The 21,696-nt window shown below is 29.7% G+C and overlaps 1 protein-coding gene across 2 annotated transcripts in view; it reads left to right on the top strand.

Annotated features, from left to right (window-relative positions):
• The window catches only part of LOC118446898 (uncharacterized), a 59,869-nt gene that overhangs the window by 23,862 nt on the left and 14,311 nt on the right, over window positions 1-21,696 (top strand). For both annotated transcript variants that reach the window (XM_035878082.2, XM_085656067.1), the window contains exons 2-3: window positions 16,473-16,756; window positions 21,093-21,301. In XM_035878082.2, the coding sequence (XP_035733975.2) occupies window positions 16,474-16,756; window positions 21,093-21,301 (492 nt within the window). In that variant the 5' untranslated portion in view covers window position 16,473. The remainder of the gene's footprint in view (window positions 1-16,472; window positions 16,757-21,092; window positions 21,302-21,696) is intronic.

Genomic DNA, 21,696 nt, shown 5'->3' with positions numbered 1-21,696 from the left:
GTCAAGTTAATAGAACTAAATCAAAAAGTTTCAAATATGCAATCTATAATGCTTTTTTATTCTTTTTTTTTTCTTTTTTTTCTTTTTTTTCTTTTTTTTATTACTATCGCTTTATAGATCTAATTTTATCGTTTCATTTGATGCATTTCGTATGACGGAATTTTCTCGAAAGTTGGATAACTTAAAAAATTTGAGCAATTTCAATTCGAGAATTCGTAGACGAATATTAACTACGTTAATTATGGCTGGCGCCATTAGAAGTTTTCTAATTTCTTTCCACGGTGAAAAGAAAATAATGACTGCTGGTTTCAAAAGTTTCTTTTAATTATCATTATATATACCAATCAGAAGAACTATTACGTTAAATTGTACGATATACGATATAATTCAAAGTTCGTAAAGTTGTCCATATCTATCACATTGATGATCGCGCGATTAATATGATCGGTCTTATCGAAATAAATGTCAGATAGAGCGTAAGGGACAATCATTTAGGATTTTCCCAAAGGAAAACCAGGAAATTTGCTTCTGATTAACTTACCAACACATATAATAAAGGATATATATCAGCCTGATTAAAGCTATGCTTAAATTTCTCTTGTTCTCTCTCTCTCTCCTCCTCCTTCTCCTTCCACTTTTCCCTTTTGTGCGAAGAGATTTTAATTTCCTCATTGATGAGCACGTTAATAAGGAACAATGCCGGACAAAGCTCCAAGAAAGCTCCGACGTTACACTTTCAGGTCACGTGTATTCTCATCGTTGGTCGTAAAAGGACATATAATTCCACTAAAGCTCCGATCGATAGACGCGAGACTTACTGCACAAAAGCTCACGCACCGCCGTCTCGAAAGTCTCTTTTCTTGTGTCAAAGTCCATTGAGTTTGTTACACGATCGTTCGCTCGAAACGTTGTAACTTACGTGAAAAGCACGGGAGAATAGGATTAAAGCTTCAATTATATTTCGCCCAGACGATTAGTAGAGAATCTGTATCCGTCGTATGAAACCAGAGCTTACCCTTATTGATTCTTTAAACATAATAGAAAATAAACGATGAAGTACAAATCGAAAGAAATTATCAAAAAATATTTCTATTGTCGTGAAACTTTTCGAACAAATTTAAGAGCAATGTATTTCCATAGAGTTTTTTATCTGGAGAAAAAATTAAAAAAACATAGAAAAAGGAGAAATCTTTAAAGAAATATCGAAAAGAGAAAGGAAGTAATTGGAAATGAAATTTAACAATGCATTTCCCTGAAAGCTTTTCTGTTCTTGACATTAGTCCTTTCTACGCAAGATGTAATTGAACCTAATAGAACTGAATAATTAATGCAATTGACTTTAAAGACTTATCGTACAAATTGTCGAATAGTGTTCGACAGTGTAAAGATGTTTGTAACAACAGAAAGTACAAGTTAATTTGCGACAAGGAAATGGAAGAATGTGTGAGTGTGTGTGTGTGTGTGTGTGTGTGTGTGTGTGTAATAAAATGAGAAAGAAAAATGGAAAGAAAATTTTGTACCTATGAAACTTTGTAAGATCATATCGTAGAGATTGGGTTGGTTTTACCAACGTGATCATCAAAGGGCAAACTTCAAAATTTGACTTGCCATAGGCAATATTCAATTTGATTCTTTATCACGCTAATCTCTCTCTTTCTTTCATTTTTATTTTTTTTTTATCTTTTTCTGACTGTCCAACGGAGGAAGAATTCTATCTTATTAATGAATATATCGAGTATAATACCTAACGATAGATATTACTCTTATTAATTTTTTTTTGAATGTTATCCATCGATAAGAAATCTTCTTAACAATCGTTTATAAATATATGATACGATTGATGATCGATGAAAAATTTGATTTTTCTTTGAATTAAATTTCATTCAATGTCACGAAACTTGTCTAACAAATCTGTGATTACTCTTTAAAATTTGTATAGAAATCTTAAAGAATTGCAGGTTAATAATTTATTTCCACGAACAAAAGAGAAAATGGTCATTGATTTCTCAATAAAATAACGCTTATTAGACTTAATTCTCCATTAATATGAACGATGTTAAAAAAATGTTGGCGCTAAACGACTGTCGTAATTTCGTCGAGTTCCGTTCCTTTATAGGATAGTAAAAATTATGTTGCTTGAATAATAAAACAAGATAAATTTAATGTTGAACCGTGCAAAAGTTTAACTTTATTGTTCAGTGAGAAGATGAAATGTGCGCGCGTTAATCTATCTATCTCGCTGAATGAAAAGGAAAAGAAGAACGTTATCAACGATAACGACGACAAAAACACGTAAATATTATAAAGATATTTAATTATGCATGTTACACGATCATAAATAAATATAATTTGATCAAAGGAATTATTATTATATAATATAAATATAATATTTTTCATACGTATATACGTGAAAGAGAATTATTTTTTTTAATTGTACTTTTAGAATAAAAAAAGAAAGCTCTTTTTTAAATTCCGACAAACACCGCCGTGTAGAAAGTTGCATTACATGAGATTAAACATTCTTCTATTTTTTCTCTGTACTTGTTAAAAAATTTTTAAATTACAACTTCTAATTAATAACGTTGAAAGTACATTTTTATTATTATGGTGTAAGATCATTCGATCTTTAAGGTATTCTTTAGGTATTGCATTAATTCTTTTTGACATAAAGTTTTTATCCTTTCTCGTTAATTTTCACTTTTCTAATTAAATTCCCGGAGGAAATTCATAGTCAAAGAAATGAATAGAATTATTTCATTTTTAGATCCTTCTCTCGTAGAAACGAAAATATATTGCATTAAACGAGCACAAGAGCTACGAATATTATATTATTATTTCGTTCGAGTCGATATACACATAAGTATTATTCGAGCTTCGGGTTTATAATTGTTTCTTTTTTTTTTTTTTTTTTTTTTTTTCTTACGTTAAATACAATACTTACTGAACGCAAAGGATTTATTTCTTACGTCTAAAAGAGAGAGGAAGAAAATTTTTTATTAACAAATTGATTCGAAATTTTTTAATTTAATGAAAAATTTATATTCTAGAATAGATTATAAAAAGAACGAACTTCGGAAAGATGTCATAGAAAAAAGTCGGTTATTCAGCAAATAAAGCAGATTATAATTGATGGAAAAAAATTTATTTTATAGAATTAATCCTTCCTCTTAAGGAGTATTTATACAAATATCATAAGATTTTGCGTTCGTTAATATTTGGAATATTTGCATTTCTTTTTGTTCAGATATTCAGTATTAATTTTGCAAGAACCAATTAATATAATTCCAACTTATTCCAACGCATTGATCAGAAATTATAGTTGGGCACGTAGCTCATTAGAGAGAGAGTGGGACTTCTGGCTTTTACTCTAAAGGCTTATACGGTTCTTATTAGAAATGAATTAGTCAGTAATTTTAATCCATTCTATGTTACCATTATACTATTTGTATGGTTACAAGCTTCCGGAATTTCAACTATAGTAGGATTATAGAAGTAGCTGAAAAGCTCCTAATCTATAAACCACTAGTGTTCTGAAAGTCATTATCAAACGTGACACTGAACTACTTCATGTACTATTCACGAATACTCGAGCATCGTGAGTACTACGCGTTTTCTAAGAGCACTGGATTTGACTCGAATATTGAGAAATCCTTGATCGCCTTACAAAAGAGGCCAAAACCAATCTGGTTTCATCCTCGAATCACTTCTCCTTTGTTATTTTCCTTGATGAAACTTCAAATTGTTACAAATCTTTAATAACTATCATCACGTTGATTCTAATAATTATAATTAGATTCTCTTAAAAACTAGTAATAATTATTTTTTAGTTTTTCATTAATCGAACGAACAAAAATATTAATACCATTTATAATAACTTATAACGGTACTAATTAAAAATGCTATTAAATGAAATTGTTTGGCAAAAGGTCTTGTTTAACTTTCTTAATTAATTCATTTAATATAATTAATTAATTAATTTTTATAAAATATCTTTCAGTATTTTTTACATTATTTTCGGAACTTCATACAGATCATAAATAGATAGAAAATAAGCATAAAGTGAATAAAGTTACAAGAAAAACGGCGTATCGTACGTTATGCATGACATATTTCATTAGAAACGAGAGCTTATTAACTTACGAAATCTATCTGGAAATGTGGGAAACATATAAGCGTAAAGTAACATGATAGAAGATCGTAGAGCGGTTAAACGAAAGTTAGGGGAGGAATGTAGAGGAGGTACAGAACAGGTGAATCCGGGTCATACTGGGCGAGAAACACCAGTAACACCAGGTCACGAACCACCCTCTACCACTCTATCTTAACTAGGTCACTTGTCAAGCCTCCTTCCCTTTTCTCTGTCTCTCGCTCACCATTTCCATTTCTCTATCTCTATTTCTATTTCTCTGTCTATCATGTCCTTTGTTCTTGTAATTAATTATCAGTTATTATTGCGTCATCCTTAAGAAATATAATTGATAGGATACTCATCGGCTAAGAAATATAATAAACAGGAACATAATTAATTTCTTAATTAAAAATTTGCGTCTCGATACGCCCGTGATTTACAAAGGAGAAAGTGTTAATGACATCTGAAGTATTCTCATAACGACGACATAAAACATCTTCATTTCAAACAAAGTTTCTAAATGACGATTAAACCTTTCGAAATTTCGACGTTATCAACGACAAGAAGTATCTTGAGGATAGAATCAAAATAGCGTGAAACCTCGAATAGACCAAGATCAAGGGAATTTCTTAATAATGAATAAAAGTGAAACTGTCTTATAAAGGTTTAATAAACGCAACCCCTGACAAGTGAAATGACTAATAATTTAAACCTTTGTCTATCAAAATATAGTATAGTACAGATTGTATCTAATATATTCAAAGAGAAGGCGAGCATGGATGTTATTAGAAGCAGCGAATAACACTCCGTCTAATGATTTCTTTATAAATACTCGTTGACACTATGAGAAAAATGAGTCTAATTTCAATTAGTTTCCTCCTTTTGTTTTTGTTTATCTATCGCATACTGTTATTCTAAGAACTATGACCATATTTACTTATGATCTGAATTAAAGTTTCGAGCCTATTTGAATTAATTTAGATGCATAAATAGTAGGAATATATTTTATTCACTGTATATCATATTCATATATATATATATATATATATATATATATATATATATATAAATGTGAAATATATTTTTTAATATCGCATAGAGTAAATGAAATAATACAAACAATCAACTATGTAAAATTGTGGTAATAGATAGGCTGAAAAAAAGATAACCTGCTTAATAAAATATTCATTTGTTAATGTTAACTTTCAACAGATTGTAATTAAAACCAATTGACGTTGGCCTCTGCACTGATGTACAAATATCCATGCGTATATCAATTTCCTACTATATCAATATTCTTTATTCATAACGAGTAGCTACAAATGTGCTGAATAATTTTTTTCGCAAACGCACGAGAATCCTTACGGTGCACATACTTAATGAACTATTATTATACCATCATTAAATCGGATTAATCTTACGACGTTGAGTTCTTTTCCATGCATAATTCATCATAATAAAATTACCATTAGACACAGGTTTTTTATTAACAGGTAGACAATTGTGGAGATATTTTATCATAATTCAAATTTTTTAGTATTTCGGTTCTTTAATTTCAGACGTTGCTTTATTTTTTATCATCATTCGGATTTATATAAATATAGTGTACATATATATGTGTGTGTGTGTGTATTGTAGAAATAAACATTATACAGGAAAATAAATGACATAATTGTTTTATCTTTTAAATTTTTAGATTGATGTTCATTTCGATCGTCGATATATCAATATAGTCGTTCATTGCTGACTGCGTTTCGACGAATACGCTTCCCATTTTTCATTAACACTTTTGCACTTTATCCTTTTATCAAAAATACATACGAATAAACCATTGAGGCGAAAAGTGATTTATGAGTGAAAATATTTCGTGATATAAATTTGAGATAATTTCATCTAACCGTTATCGAAAATATTGTTCATTATTATCGAAGGTTATAGAAAATATTCTCGAATAATGAGAAAACTCTTTTATCTTACAATTTATAATTAACAAACCTTACTACAATAGAATTGCGATATTCATGAAACTATTTGAACAGTTATACCCATTATTTCCTTAATTAATCGACTGGAACTAGCTCGTTAATGTCAAATTAATTATCAAAGCCCTCGTATTGAAAAAATATGCCACTAAATTCAGCAAAATATAATTTACTTTGTACAATGAGAAATAGTTTGTTTAACATAACTAAAGTCATGATCGACGAACACTAATAAATTATATCTTTAAGCTGATTGATAAATATTAAAAAAAATTGATTGTATTGTAAATGTACGATATAAATACATTTATTCGACAATCATAATTAATATAAAAGTATTATATATATATATTTTTTTTTTTTACCATTTCTTTCTTCTAACACCTGTTTGATGACACAGCGATAGGATTGAACGCACAAAACCAGCGAGTGTTTTTTAAATGTCCATAAGCACGACGGTCGGCCAAAAGTCTTGTGTAACAAACGGCGAATGCCTCTCTCGTTGTTGACGGGACGACGAAGCAAGAGATAATGACTTTGGTCGAATACGTAAAGATCTTAAGAGGCCTGATTTGTCCTACACGAAAACAACAAAAGTCACCTCACCAAAGGTGACTGGAGAATACCTTAGATATTTCCAATAGTAAGTTTATTTACAGTGTTGGCAGTGAATTGGCAACCTAGGAAAAGGAAAGTCGCTCTGTTCGGCAAGCTTTAGTTAGAGTAGAAGAGACGTCGTGGTAGTAACGATTTGTTGTATACGGATGTCGTATTATTTTATAAATCCTCATGGCGTATAAACTTCCATTTAAAAGAATCAAGTGCTTTGATGTATGTGTCAATTAAATTGTGCTCACTTAAATCATGAAAAGTGTTCATATACAAATCGATTTACGACTATGCTTCTGCAAACAAAACGTTGGAAAGCTGAATGGATTCGATCGTGTGAATGTACTTGTAAAATCGTACTGTGTGGTTAAGCTGTAACAAATATTATCAATATAACGTGTAGCCATAATCAAAGTGAAAGAAAACCTCGAAAAGAGAATCGTAAAACTTTTAGCAATAACAATTTTATACGCTTACTAGAAGATTAACTTTACAATAGCTAATTTTAATGTAGTATTAAGATCTTACCATGATATTACGTAGTATCATGATTTTATTATCTTCCAATGATTACGATAAATTAATATAATTAATGATACTTTATATCTCGTTAAATCGTTAAAATAAATATATTTCAGTTGTTTTACAAGAATATCTAAGAAGAGATAAGGACTTGAAATCATGATCGAGAAACAGTACGAAGAAAATAAATTTCTTTTTCCATTTATTATACAAAATACTTTGATAAAAGATTTTTCTCGTACGGTCTTCTTGATCATGGTGTCAAATCTTTGTCTGTTTGCATATCTGACAATCCACTTGGCCCAATAACTCATACATGTTTACTTTAATGCCTAATCGATTTTACAAACTATTATATTATGGCTCCTGGTATAGATAATCAATTCTGTATAAGCTTTAGATAGATACGGACTATTGACCAGTCGCCGGCTATTTGGTGGACGGAAAACCAAATAACTAGACTAGTAAATTCGGCGATTAAACTTGGCAATTAGAAAGTTATCAGTGTTGCATGGATCGTTGAACAAAATAGGTAGTCGAGGAGATTTTTCTGTATTATATTATATGTATGTTATTATGTCTGATTTGCAAGACAATTGTTCGTCGTATAAACTCGTGCATTTTATCCAAAGCCCTTTATTTATCGTCACGATTAGCGATGATGCTCGTGCTTAGCTCGTATTTTCGTGGTGCGTATGAGCTCATATATTCCCTTCGATCCAGCGACGTATTGATATAAAAACGACATATGTTCGTCGACGATTGAATTGTCGAATTCGTAGTGAACCTAATGATCCTTAAGTTGCTCAACGCGATATCAACGCGGATTACAATCTGGTTAAACAGATATACAAAAATTTCTAATTATATTTAATCCTAGCAAAATTTCACTTTAAATATATTTATTATTTGACCGCACGATATTATGTTTTTTATCTAGCGTATTATCACTTGACAGATTTCATAAAATTTAATGATATAGCCACACCGCGTAGGTAATATCTAGCGCTATTTTATTATATCATAAAAGGTTAAATACCATATCATATAGCTTTGATAATTCCAGGTGAAATGGTGCGAACGTATTTACGTGAATGATATGCGTTTTAGAAATGAATTCATACTATTCAATATCCAGTTGATCGTAGGTTGGAAGTTTCCTATCATCCATCTTAGTGTCCCAAGCGACTTGCATCTTTTTCCTAAACTTAAAGAGTTCTCAAGTGGAAAACGTTTCAGATGACGAATTACAACTTGCACTCAACCATCGGTTGAATGAATCGATTGATTGAACGAGTACAACAATTTTTTAACTAAAAATAAAAATAAATCCTTAAATGTAGAAAGTTATTATGCGAAGAAATAGATTAAGATACCAAAAATATTCAAAAAATATTAAATCGAACGTTTTCTTAATTTGTAAAATCTAAACTTTTGAATACTTTTATTATCTTTCACTACTCTTTATTAAATGGATTACATCCTAAAAATCATCTTCAAATAATTCAATTTTAAAGTTTAACAATATTTGTTAATTCGATAAAACTTTCTAAAGAAAAAGTAGGGAAAATAATTTGATCTATTTTTAATAGCAAAGTATTATACTATTGTAGGTAATAATATTCCTATATGAATAGTATTCTATTCTAACGTATAGATAAATCATTCTTTTTGTTATTTTATGCGGAAGATATTATCATCAAGATGGAAATTCCTTTGAAAGGAAAGATCAATCAATTGCACTCCAAATCAAATCCAATGGATGCTTCTGGTAATAAATGTCGCTCATGGGACGTCTACTGCAATCTATTAGTCACTAATAAGATTTAATACTCTGCTCGGAATATCATTTCGTTCTTTTGACGAAATAATGTCTCGAATCCGTCTATCAAAATAACTTACTCCAATCTCAATTACGCATAGAGAATTAATTGAAAAATATATTTGTGTCTATTCTTTATATGAATTAAGAAGAAGAGAGTAAGAGAAGAATGAGTATCAGTGAAAACGTTACGCATAAAATTCCGATTGGATTAGAAAAATACGAGATTTATTATAATATAATTTATTATAAAATACGAAATTTATTATAATAAAGAGATTATAATAAAATGACGAGAAGAGAGAGGAGAGTAAAGAGGAAATTAGGATATATGTGTATACAAAGAACGAAATACTATAACGAGTTATTTTTCTTCAATGTTTCTCAAAATGTCAAACGTTGTCAAAATTCCAAGTTTACATAATGAATGATTTAATTAAATATCATATATTATCTTCAGATTATTTGAAAAATAGGATCAGAAGATAGGGTCGATCTATTCTATTAATAGAGATAAGCAAAAAAAATGAAGAGTTCAATCATTTATATAGAGACAATACCCTGACGAATTTAAGCAATACCAGTGAGAATTAATGGAAGAATATTATGTCCAAAAGAAATTCCTGATCGACGTCATTGTCACTAGCTAGAGCAACAATTTGACGATAAAGTACTAATACTACGTCATTTTAATGTACATAGTATCGATCTCAAGTCCATCGGTGAAAAGATTAACAGGTTATCGCTCTTATTGGAACTTTAACATCATTTTTCAAAAGAATGGTTGAGTTCCAGTCCATGATTCCTTTGAAATTTTTTTATCCTCGTGACAAGTAAAATACGACGAAAGCAAAAGAAATTTAACCTTGACCCATCGCCATTCAAAGGTGTAAAATCTTGCTGTGTTGGTCCTGACATATAATCTTCATCCACTCTGTAATAGACTACCGGCCTGTTTTAAATATGCAAGAGATCACCCAACAACTATGTGTACATAGGAAGGAAAAATAGAAAATGCAAATTGCTGCAAGTTATAAAGGTTGTCGTCCAGCTTGTAAACAATATAAACGGAAACTATTTGCTACTTTAATATTAGAATTTGTTTTAAGATGACTTTAATAATTTAATTTAATGGACTACAACGGAGATTATAAGAATTCAAAGTATATATCTATTCACACGATATCGACATTATAATGATTTCGGAAAATTCACTTCATAAATAAAAATTATGCAAATGAATAATTTAGAGTAATAATGAATGAATGAAATACTGAATTGCAAAATTCCACTAAAAATTCTAGAACATATCGAGAATGGGTCAGCATTGTTCAATATTAATTGAACAATTTTGGTGTCTAAAAAGTTAGATTTATTCTTGTATGTTGTGTATTGCACGTGTGCAACTACGAGAACGCGTTACATTGCACTTTTCTCACCGGGCCAGCAATGATAGTCAATTTGCACTCGTCTCTTCCTAGGCGTCAGAATTGTAGATCCACTGGTCACGATGAAAGAGAACGGCAGCACAAGCCTCGGAATCTGATTATTCTCCGGAAAATGTAGCAAATTAATGGGAAAACACAATTTCTTTGAAAGATTCTGTGGAGCTCGTGAGAGAAACGTGCGACAAAACGCACTTCGTGAATTTAACTTGTAACGATATATTTGAAGTACACTTAGATATAAAGATCGAGATATTCACGTTTTTTTATTGATTATCAGTGATGCTAGTAAGATTCAATTGTCTTATTCTTTTTAATTCAAAATGAATGTTTGATGATTTCTGTCGAACTATCTCATCGAAAATGATATTGAAATTAGAAAAGGGAAAGAGAAAGAGAAGAATTGAAGTAAACAAATGCACGATAAATTGATTTTATTTATCGTGAGCTTGTTAGGATAGTTCCTTCGAAATGTTTACGTAATCTTTCTTTTACGTTGTTTTACGTTCTAGTGACCGTATTGAACTCTTGAAGGTCGAAATGATATCGTAAACCTAGGTCCCAGGTAAACTCATGGCTCGCTTTGTCTAGGAGTCATTTTACTATTAATTTATAGCCCGGCTCGACACATTATCGGAGATCACGTGCGTGACTAGCAATGGCTAATTTTGGACAATGATAGCAATGTGTTTCTTTTTATCTAATCACCGTTTTAGTGAGTATCCAACGATATTCCAAAGTTAAATATACTCAATAATGCTATATAACCCGTAATACTATGAATCTCCGATGACTAGAGAGAATTAATACAAATATGTTCTATTTCATATCTTTTATATTTTTTTATTTTAAATTGATTTTTCATAAAAAATCTTATTATTAAAATTATTTATATCATACGTCTCGTTCTTGATGATAATATTGTAGTCAAGCTTGTCATATCTACAACTCACAACGTTTAACGTTGTAAATATTTTTGAAAAAACGACGCCACACTCTCCACTCTCTTATGCCCATATTGTTTTGTTATGCCAAAACGTCATAAAATTTTTTCGTATAACAAAGAAATATAATAAACTAAATCGAGTATTATATATGTAAAATGTCAGATAGAAAGAAGATAAAGTGATCAATAGGCGATCCGTTCGATCACCGAATTTGATCATTTGCTTGTTCGGTAGTTCGTCGATCTAATGTGTGGTCGACAGTGTGCATATAGCTTTATAGTCTATAGGAATTTCAAAAACAAGCATGAAAATATAAATATAGTGGGTAGTCATATAAAGTTAACTAAAGTTAATCTAATATAAAGTTAACTTAGGCATGTTCTTCGACGTTGGAAATTACAAATTACCTTGTTTAACGAATTGATTACATCATGTAATATGAACGAGTCCGTTGATTGTAAAACATAAATCAATTATAATGAAAGTTTTATATACCTTATATATTAAATTCTTAAAATTTTTCTGATAATAAAAAGAGATTAAAGAAATAAAAAATAAAAAGAGACAAGATTATGGAATTAAATTTTCTTTAATAGAAATAAATACATTGTTAACGGTATTTTGTGAAATATATCTTGGGTCAGTGTGCGCACAGTTTTAGAAAATATGTCAAAAGTGCATACCTATTCGATACAATATAAATATTTTTTTATTAAAAAATTTATTATCCTTTATTAAAAATTGATGTTTATGATTAATAATGCTGCTATTAGAGTCTTTTAATACAGTAATCATAAAAACATTTCCCTTTACGAAGAGTATCACGGTATTTACTTTCAGTTAATACAACAGTCGTTACCTTCTGTTTTTAATGTTTAAAAAATAAAAAACACCAATTTATTATAGCTTACAGCAAAGGTGAACAATTGATGCCACATGTGGCCACTTTTTCTATTTATTTCCACTAGTAAGATGGAAAGAGATGATATCCACCATTTGATACCGCCATATTATGCCTCGTGAGATGCATAGCTTTTGTTTCTAAAAAGGTGTATGGAATGGTGGCTGATAAACTTAAGTAATGGAGAAACGGATTGATTGATGGTGGGGATCATGTTCCTCGCAGCAAAAAAGTTGTCGTGTGTTTTAGACTGACACACATTATCTACAGAATCGACATGCATCATCTGCTCTCATTCTTTCTCCCTCTCTCTCCGTCTTCTTATTTCTATTTTATGTTTTTCTCTTCTATTTTGACATTACAATCCTTTGTATCTTACTTGTAATAATAATCATCGTTGAAAAATGGTTTCATTTGTATTTCGACGTAGCAGTTTTTGTTGAGGAAATAACTGAAAAGGAAAATATTTTAAGCTTACAAAAGATGTCAAGATTTGCCTATTATTGGTCATTATTCTGGCCAGTCGATATCGTCCTGACATTGAAAATCCTTAGAATACCTTTGATACTGATCTACATTATCTATGTATTTAAGCAAAATAATTTTATGAAATAAACTCGATATTCTTTTGTAAATAACTCGATCTTTTTAAAATGAACATTTCCTTCTTTAGTTTTTACCTCTATTATTGTATTCCACATCACGAAAATACATAACATTTTGAGTAAACAGAACTGTTTGTATATTTATATATAAATCATTTTCAAATTATATATAAATCAATTTCGTCTAGTTAATACGAAATACGTTTTACATGAATTTAATTTTATCTTTGAAGAGTCATCGTACAAAACAACAGGGCAAATTCTATGCCGAAAATGTATATTAATGCATTACATATCTAATTTTCACATTATAATGATCAAACAGCGTAACGTTCGCAATGATGATATAAAATATAAAGGTGATCGTTAGAAGTCATTTTTTCCATTATTACATAATCTTTTCGCAGATATCAAATCACGTGATTGTAGATTAAACTGCATTGCTAATTTCGAATCGATAGCAATATTTACCGAATTATCTTTCCTTAATTCACGTCGACTTTGTTACGATTATCTAAAGTTTTTCAAGAGGAGGAGAAGAAAAGTTCGAGAAATTGAAGCGTTGTCGGTGAAAGTCAGTAAGTTTCGTTCGAGCATCAGAAGCGCCGGAAGTCACGCGAGCTTGCACATAAGAGAGAATAAGGGTAAGAGCAGATGGACCGTGGCAAACAGCAAAATGAATAATGGTGCTTGGAACAGTTTGCCGTCGAAATTAAGCAAGGTTCCCGAGAGTTTCATTTTATAGCGGCGTACGTAATTCAATTTTCGTGTGCAGTGATTTCGTGCTCGGCTTCTTGCTACTCTTTCTCTCCTTTCTTTTCTCGCAGCTCGTTACACTAAAGAATCTTTTTACTTCGGTTCTACGTGAAGAAGAAGAGGATAAAAGATTTCAATAAAAATGTATATTTATGTCCGACGATAGACAATAAACCATATAATGGTTGATCTTCCAAAAAAAAAAAGAAAAAAACAAGAGAAGGGAATAAAAATGAATATTACCTAAAGAATAGCTCTTCGGAATAATGATTCAATAAGATTAATTTTCACGATTTTAATATATTTCTTGTCGTTATGTGCAATATGATATATTAAGATATTTTACTCGATTTTTCTATGTGTTTAATTGATATGCGAAAATTATTATCAAGAGGAAAACACTGTTTCATCTATGACGATATATGTAAGGTTTTCTTATCCTTCGATATAATAAAATACATCGGATAAAGAAGACTTCTCTCATCGCGTACGTACTTGAAACCCCTAAAGGAGAGTTGAGAAGCCCGTAGGTACTTAAAACGATCCTCGTTTCGAGTTGTCACGTTTCTTTGTGTGAAAACATTGAATGTGCTTTCTCCAATGAGGAAGCGCAATTACATCGAAAGTATCTTATCGTTCCGTACCTACGTGACTGAAGTAAGTGCCGCAATCATCACGACGCTATCGATTTTTCGAGCTCGAGTGCTTTCAATGCTATCCCGAGTCCTGTTAAATATTTAATCGCATTTCCAAACTATCGGCAGAATCCTTACGTTTTAAAAAGTCTGATGCTCATTCAACGGGTACAAATACGAAACGAGCTGAGAATTCAAAAATAGGGTAAGAGAAGTAGAAAAAGCGATATATAGAGGAATAATAAATGCGATAGATTTCTTTAAAATGTATTCGGGTACGCATACATATATCTACTTCTTTGACACCATGCATATAACGTAAAAAATATTTGTTTGCATCGCAATAAGCCAAAGAGATATTTAGATGGCTTTAGTTAAAAGGACCATCCTGTACATATAGTATCTTTTAAAGGAAATACGAGATAAAAGGAGAAATAAAGAAAAGAAAAAATGTAAGAAGATTTACTTAGAGAGAGTAGAAAATTATATCGTATGACGGATCAATGATAAATGTACTTAACGTTAGCTTTTCCTTCGTGAAAGGGAACAAAGACCAAATAAGAGAGTAAATAAGATCTGTCTTAGGTAATAAGAGCTATTCGTGAAAAGAACGTTAATGTTGGAAAGATTTGAATGAATTCGGCTTATCGACATTTTTTATATAATAATACCTGATCAAACGAGATAATAGAAGAACAGTCGGCCCAATTATTTAAATTAATTCTTTGATCGATTGTCACATCTAGAATTTCTAATTAATTCCTCTTGGAATATTGTAAAATTACTAGTTAGAATGATAAAAATAAATACTCTGATTAATGTAAATAAAAGCTAAGAATGGATATATACTTTTATTATTTAAACAAGATATTCCCGTTTATCTCGAAAAATCGAAATGTCTCCTGAGGGACTGAATTTATCGAAAATAAATTCTTTTATTAATTTATTTTGTATAAATGGAAACATATGATACCAATTTTTTGGCAAGTCGATAAAGAAAATTTCAAATTCAAATTAACTTTTTCCGAATGAAATTATATATTTTCCTTTTCATAGTACGATAGCATTTATTGAAACAAATTCAACAAAGTGCCATATGAGATCATATGTTTATACGATTATTATATATTATTATTGTAAAACATTATAAATTTGTAAATCTCTCTGGATGTATATTTGATTGCATCCTGTAAACGAAGATCCAAATTGCTTATCTCACTTATATGTACGTATATAACATTTGATAACTCGAGAAACATAAGAAATAATCAGTATCCAGCTATACACTAAGTATGCTTTGTCAGAAACTCAGATCCACACAATAGAAAATATTTAAAAAGAACTTTTATAGGATTAATTATCAATAGCATCAATTATGCAAATTTAATAATTTAGTTTTCAAAAGGGAATAATAAATGGCGAAAAGGAAAGAAAGGAGCAATAGATCGAACTTCTTTAAAATTATAATAATTATTTTCTTAACAATGGCTTCTTACTGCTACGAATTATTGCTTCGCAATTGACTAAACAATTCATCACGGAATGTCTTCTTTATTTTGTAGGATATAACTTTACTTTGAGATTAGGATATTTATTAGTGTATATATCAGACTGTGTGCGTAATCGTATGTGTAACTGCGTAGTTTTAAGCAGTGTTTGTTTTTGAACAGTCTTATTTTTAGTTTTACGTCAAAATGTTTGGATACCGCCAAGGACTATCCGCTTATGTTCTATTGTGTGATTACGTTTTATTTTTACATTACAGTTTATTTAACATCTTATGAATGGTCATTTGTTACTGATGACCCAAAAAGACGTCAAATGAATATTGTATGCGAAAAGTAATATTGTAAGCGTTTTCGATCTCACATCCAATTGATATTTAAGATATCAATGAGCTCAATATTACAGATTTATCTATTATACGTTATTTTATAATTTATCAAAATGTTAAAGATAGATATTTCTATGAAGTTTTACTTTCCATATTAAGTGTAAATAATTAACGATATAGTCTCATCATGCCAATAAGGAATTAAACTTATCATTTTTCTTTTTTTTTTTCTTTGAATACATACTAAATGATTTTAATACTTTATTTTTTTGTAAATCGTTGCAGAATGTCTAATGAAAATGCAGCAGTTTGCGGTTGCGGTATAACCGTGGATGTGTCCAGAAGAAAAGTACCTATATGGAGGCATAGCAAGTCCGATGGTCGAAGCTCGAAAAAACAGCAAAACGATGGCCGTGGATCGAAAAATAGAAATTCTGAAACTGGAAGCACTAGTACTGTGACCGACCATGCGAAGCCAATGACAAAGAGTAGTAAACAGGAAAAACGTTTCAATCGCCCGAGGAGGAGTGTAAGCGCTGGACCCGTCATACCTGACTACACATATATAAGTTAGTATATAATGTTTCATTAAAGACATATTAAATATAATACCTTGTTAAAATTACTATAGTATTTGAAAATAATGGGTACAGACGATATTGGGTCATAAATTTATGTACAGATAAAACTATAGATATCATACACAATAGACCTAATGTTACAAGATGAAATACAAGAGATTACATACATATGTACGTCATAAACATAATCATTCTTTTATATATATATAAATACTTATATAAATATAATATCAGAATATGAAGAAAAAATGGAAAAATATGCACCGTTAACAAAAGAATAAGAACGAATACAAAAACAAAAACAGGTTATCATGATTTTTTGGATTATTTTAATCACATATTTAAAACACTCAAATCATTTACTGAACATTTAAGGTAACTTAGCAAACATATACATGAATAGACATATGTCTAGAAAATATGTAATATAGTTCCGTCGTTTTTCAACAAGAACAACGTCGTTTTTCTCCTAAACTTGATCAATACTCATTGAGAATGAATGCTGAACTCTACTCTATTCGTGCATTTCAATCGTTCACATGAAGCATATATTATCTGATTTCTGCATTTAATCCAAATCTTTTTCCTTCAATCTCTTGATACGATAGATTTTGTTATCCTCATAATTAAAAATCATCACTTACAACTTCATTCACTGAACAGTATTCAAATATAAATACTCTGTCTTTTAGCTCAAAAAAGGATTATCAAATACTTCACTTATTATGCTTACAGAAGTTTGTTTTTGCTCTTACTTTGCGGCTACTTAACATATCAATGCTGTTTAAATACTAAAAATGCCGTTGTTTCTCATTGTGGAAGATAAATACCCAAGAAAGTGTTTATATTCCTCTTATTCCTCGAATCGTGAAATATTTTGTTGTTGATGTCTTATATAAACTAAAACACTACATTTACCAAAGTTTTTAAATTCATATTTTACATGTATATTTTCCATTTTTAGCTGTATCGCAGCACAACAATGCAAACGATTGTTTATTGTTGTTCATATTACAACTCGCCAATTCCATCGTTGGTTCGCTTCTTTTATTTTTCGAAGCTTTCACCGAGCAATTCATCCTCTGCTGTTGAATTTTAAGATTAATTCACTCTTTTTTCGATTTCCGATATCAAAATAGACTCTCTCTTCCAAGCTAAATCGTTCATTTCCTTTTATTGTTTTTCTTTCTTTTATTCGTACAAACGATGAAGAATTTTTATTTTTTTCCTTTCAATGTTAAATTTAATAAACTTTCAACTTATATATTAAACAGTTGAAAATCTTTTTTTCAATGGTCAACAACACTTTATAAAATTTCACATTGTTGGTTTCTGTATATTATGCACTGATATTAAAAATCATTCCTAAATAAGTTCTAGCAATGAATGTAATCGTAAGTCCTCAAATACTCTTATTTCAAGCAGATTGAATTATACAGATTGAATTTATTGAAAATTCTTATATAATAATACACCATATTCATAGTATAATGAGATAATAGTATATATTTCATAAGCGCAAAATTTAAATAAATATTACGTCAGAATAAATGTACGTAAATGTTACAGATGAGTATTGATACGCACGAAGGTATCAATACTCATCTATAAAACATTTTACAACAATATTGATAAAATGGAATTACATTTAACTCGTAAGGATTCCACTCGACATACTCATGCCAATGACGTGTGAAAAGTCAAATATTCTTATGACAGCTGATCTGTTTTTGGCTCGCTACACTTGCGGTTATATTACACGTATATAACGCTTACGTTTTGACAAATACATAAATTCATTTCTATTCTATTTTTCATGGTTGTATTTTTCTTCCCTTCATAAATTTTATTTACAACATTCTTATCTAAAAGACGACGGAGACGCGGTTAGTTTTGCTGAACAATAGTAAATGGAGCAAGATAAATGACGTTCGATCGTTCATCGATTTTATAAGTTTTTTATTTACTCAAACATAAATGCAATTAGTGAATGAATTATAATCGTCCAATTGTACTTTATTATTTAATCGTATTTACTTAATAATGAAGTTAATTTGTAATTACGTTATATATTATTCCTAATGAATTCTATTACCGTTAGTTATATCGCGTTCGATAAATTCAGAGACGTGATATCTAATTACTTTTTGAGAAAACAAATTCAAACTCTCTTTAGTGACAAAAGTAGTTTAGTAACAAGAGCTATAAAGTCTCGAAAATCGATGATATATACAAGATGCAAATTACAATTACTTAAGTTCAAGTAAATATGTAATACTGCAAATCCCAATAAAGCACTCGAAGTTCGCGCAAATGTAAAGTCCCAAATGTATAATAATTTTAAATTGAATTCTGAGTTTACACTTTTTAAGTTTTTATATTGTGTTCTGAGCTTTTACATTAAACTTACTTATATCAACACCACGAAGATTTCTCTCCTCTAATGGCAATTAAGATGGAATTATGATTTTTCAAATACAAATTACTATCAATAATGATTCTATTCTCGAAGAGAGAAAGTTTGGGAAATATCAAAAATGAGGTAGATGTAAAAAGATACTGCGGCGAACAAAAGTATTTGTATAATAAGAAAACTATAAAAAAAATAATGATAGTTTGTAAATCAATAACTATATTTGAATAAACTTTGTACGATATTTAAAGCAATATTCAACATAAATATATACAAAAAATAAAAAATAAAAAAAAAATATATATATATATATATATATATATATATATATATATTTAGCACAAAGTTTATTCAAATAAAGTTATTGATTTACAAGTTATAATTATTTTTTTTATAATTTCCTTACTCTATTTTTTTTATATTTCCTTACTCAAAATATTTGCCAACACACAATACCATAAAATAACTTTTATTGAAAATAACTTTTATGTTGATTTATGCGAAATAACAATGGCTGCCAATTTGTCATGGTGGTATTCAAATAATCTCGTACGGATAAAGCTAAAAAATAAATATACATATCAAAACGAATTAATAGAATTTCGGAAAAAATTTTGCATATATTTTGCATTAATTTTACATATATTTTGCATATTTTGAAATATAAAATTTGCATAAACGTCCGCAACATAATCATTTTACATATATTGCAAAGAATATTTGATTGCAATCTTTGTAAAGTTTCTATATTCGAAGTGCAGGACATAATTGAATAAAATATATTCGGACAGGTTTTAGAATAATCTTGTATATCGTTGTTTTCTAATTTCAATTTACGTCGTCTTCCTATCAACTAGTACAGCTTTTTTGTTTTTTACTTAAGTCAAGCATACCTGGCCTGTATATGCTCTTTCCATGCTAATCTCCTATCTAAAATTATGTTGACGTATTTAACTGAGTTCTTTTTGTGAAATTATTATATCGTTTAATTGCATTGAAAGCCATATACTTTTGCATACGTTGAAAGTTATATAGTTTAATTTATTTTCATTTAATTGTGCGCTTTAAACTTTTTTTTTTTAAGATAGCTTTACTGTCCAGATGTTCTTGTAAATTTGTAGTAAATTCGGAAAGATTGAAAGAATTACCGTATTATCTGCAAATATAGCTGTGATTACTTTTGCAGAAATTGGTATATCTGCAGTGTAAGTAAGGTACAGGATAGGTCGAAGCACGCTTCCCTATGGAACTCTAGAGTTGATTGGAAAGGCTGAGATAATTACTTTTTGAAATTGAACTTCAAATTTCCTATTAATTAAGTACGATCGCAATATGATACAGAATTCTTTTAGCCTATACAGGATATTGGTGTGACAAACTTTATTAAATGCTTATTTAATATTTAAAAAGGCACTAATATCTTTTACTTTCTAGATCTTGTCTTATATGATCGATCAATCGATAATCTTATTTCGTTCGTCATATGCCGTTTTCTAATAATTCTGATCATTTTCCTGTTTTTTGTACTCTTTAGTTCATGGCAAATTGTTTAATGTTCCAAACCTGCTTATGAGGACGTCTGACCTGATAAAATCTGGTCTATACGAGGGACGAACGTCATAAATTTAAGACTCCTGGTCTTAACATTAACAATATCAATAACTTTCAAAAAAAATAATTTCTTAAATTTTAATTAGTTTCGATCAATTCTATTATATTTGTTAATTGAATATCATCAAATTGATATTGATTGAACTATAGGTTTCCAGACATACGAAATTAATTGATAAACTTTCGAAAGATACTATCTTTCGTTTAAGAGCTCCTTCAGCAATATCTCGAAGAAAAGAATAGTCATCTGGTTGCATTAACTTAATTTACTCTACTCTAATTAATTACGATTTTCTACAGATCCGAATTCAAACATACTCAATGGACCGATTCGTGAAACCATATCTGAGGCTCTCTACGTGACTATACCGGATACACCAAATGCAATGGTCAACGATACCGGAAATAGTCTAACGAATTCGCAAAACCGATCGCCACCTGTCTATACCATCCCTTCAATGACTTCACCTCCGCCTACGTATGATGCCACCGTCGCAAAATCATGGCAGGTAAATTTTTCCATTTCTTCAAAAAAAGAAAAAATAAAAGAAGAAGAAAAAAAAATTGCAAATATAAATAAAATAAAAATTATTCAACAATAGATTTGAAATACATTTTGCACGTTTCGCGATGAGTACACTGAACTTGGTATTATTAATGGTGTACGTATTAATGATGTATTGAAAAAGTTAGAGAAAATCATGCGTTGTAATAAATCATTACAACGTCAAGGACATTTTGGTTGGCAAAAACATATCTGACATATTCTTTTTATGTTTGACGTTAATTCGTTTATCATATAATAACGAAATAACAACAGATCGATGTGATCTATTTCATGACAAACTAGTTATTTTACTTCTCGCAGAAGAGTTCTAGAGTCTATCTGATGCGATTGCCTTCG

The sequence above is a fragment of the Vespa mandarinia genome, chromosome 3 (assembly GCF_050613455.1).
Source record: "Vespa mandarinia isolate Hongniang chromosome 3, ASM5061345v1, whole genome shotgun sequence".
Lineage (NCBI taxonomy): Eukaryota > Metazoa > Arthropoda > Insecta > Hymenoptera > Vespidae > Vespa > Vespa mandarinia.
Note: the sequence above shows the minus strand (reverse complement) of the source record. Positions and strands in the feature narration are given on the sequence as shown.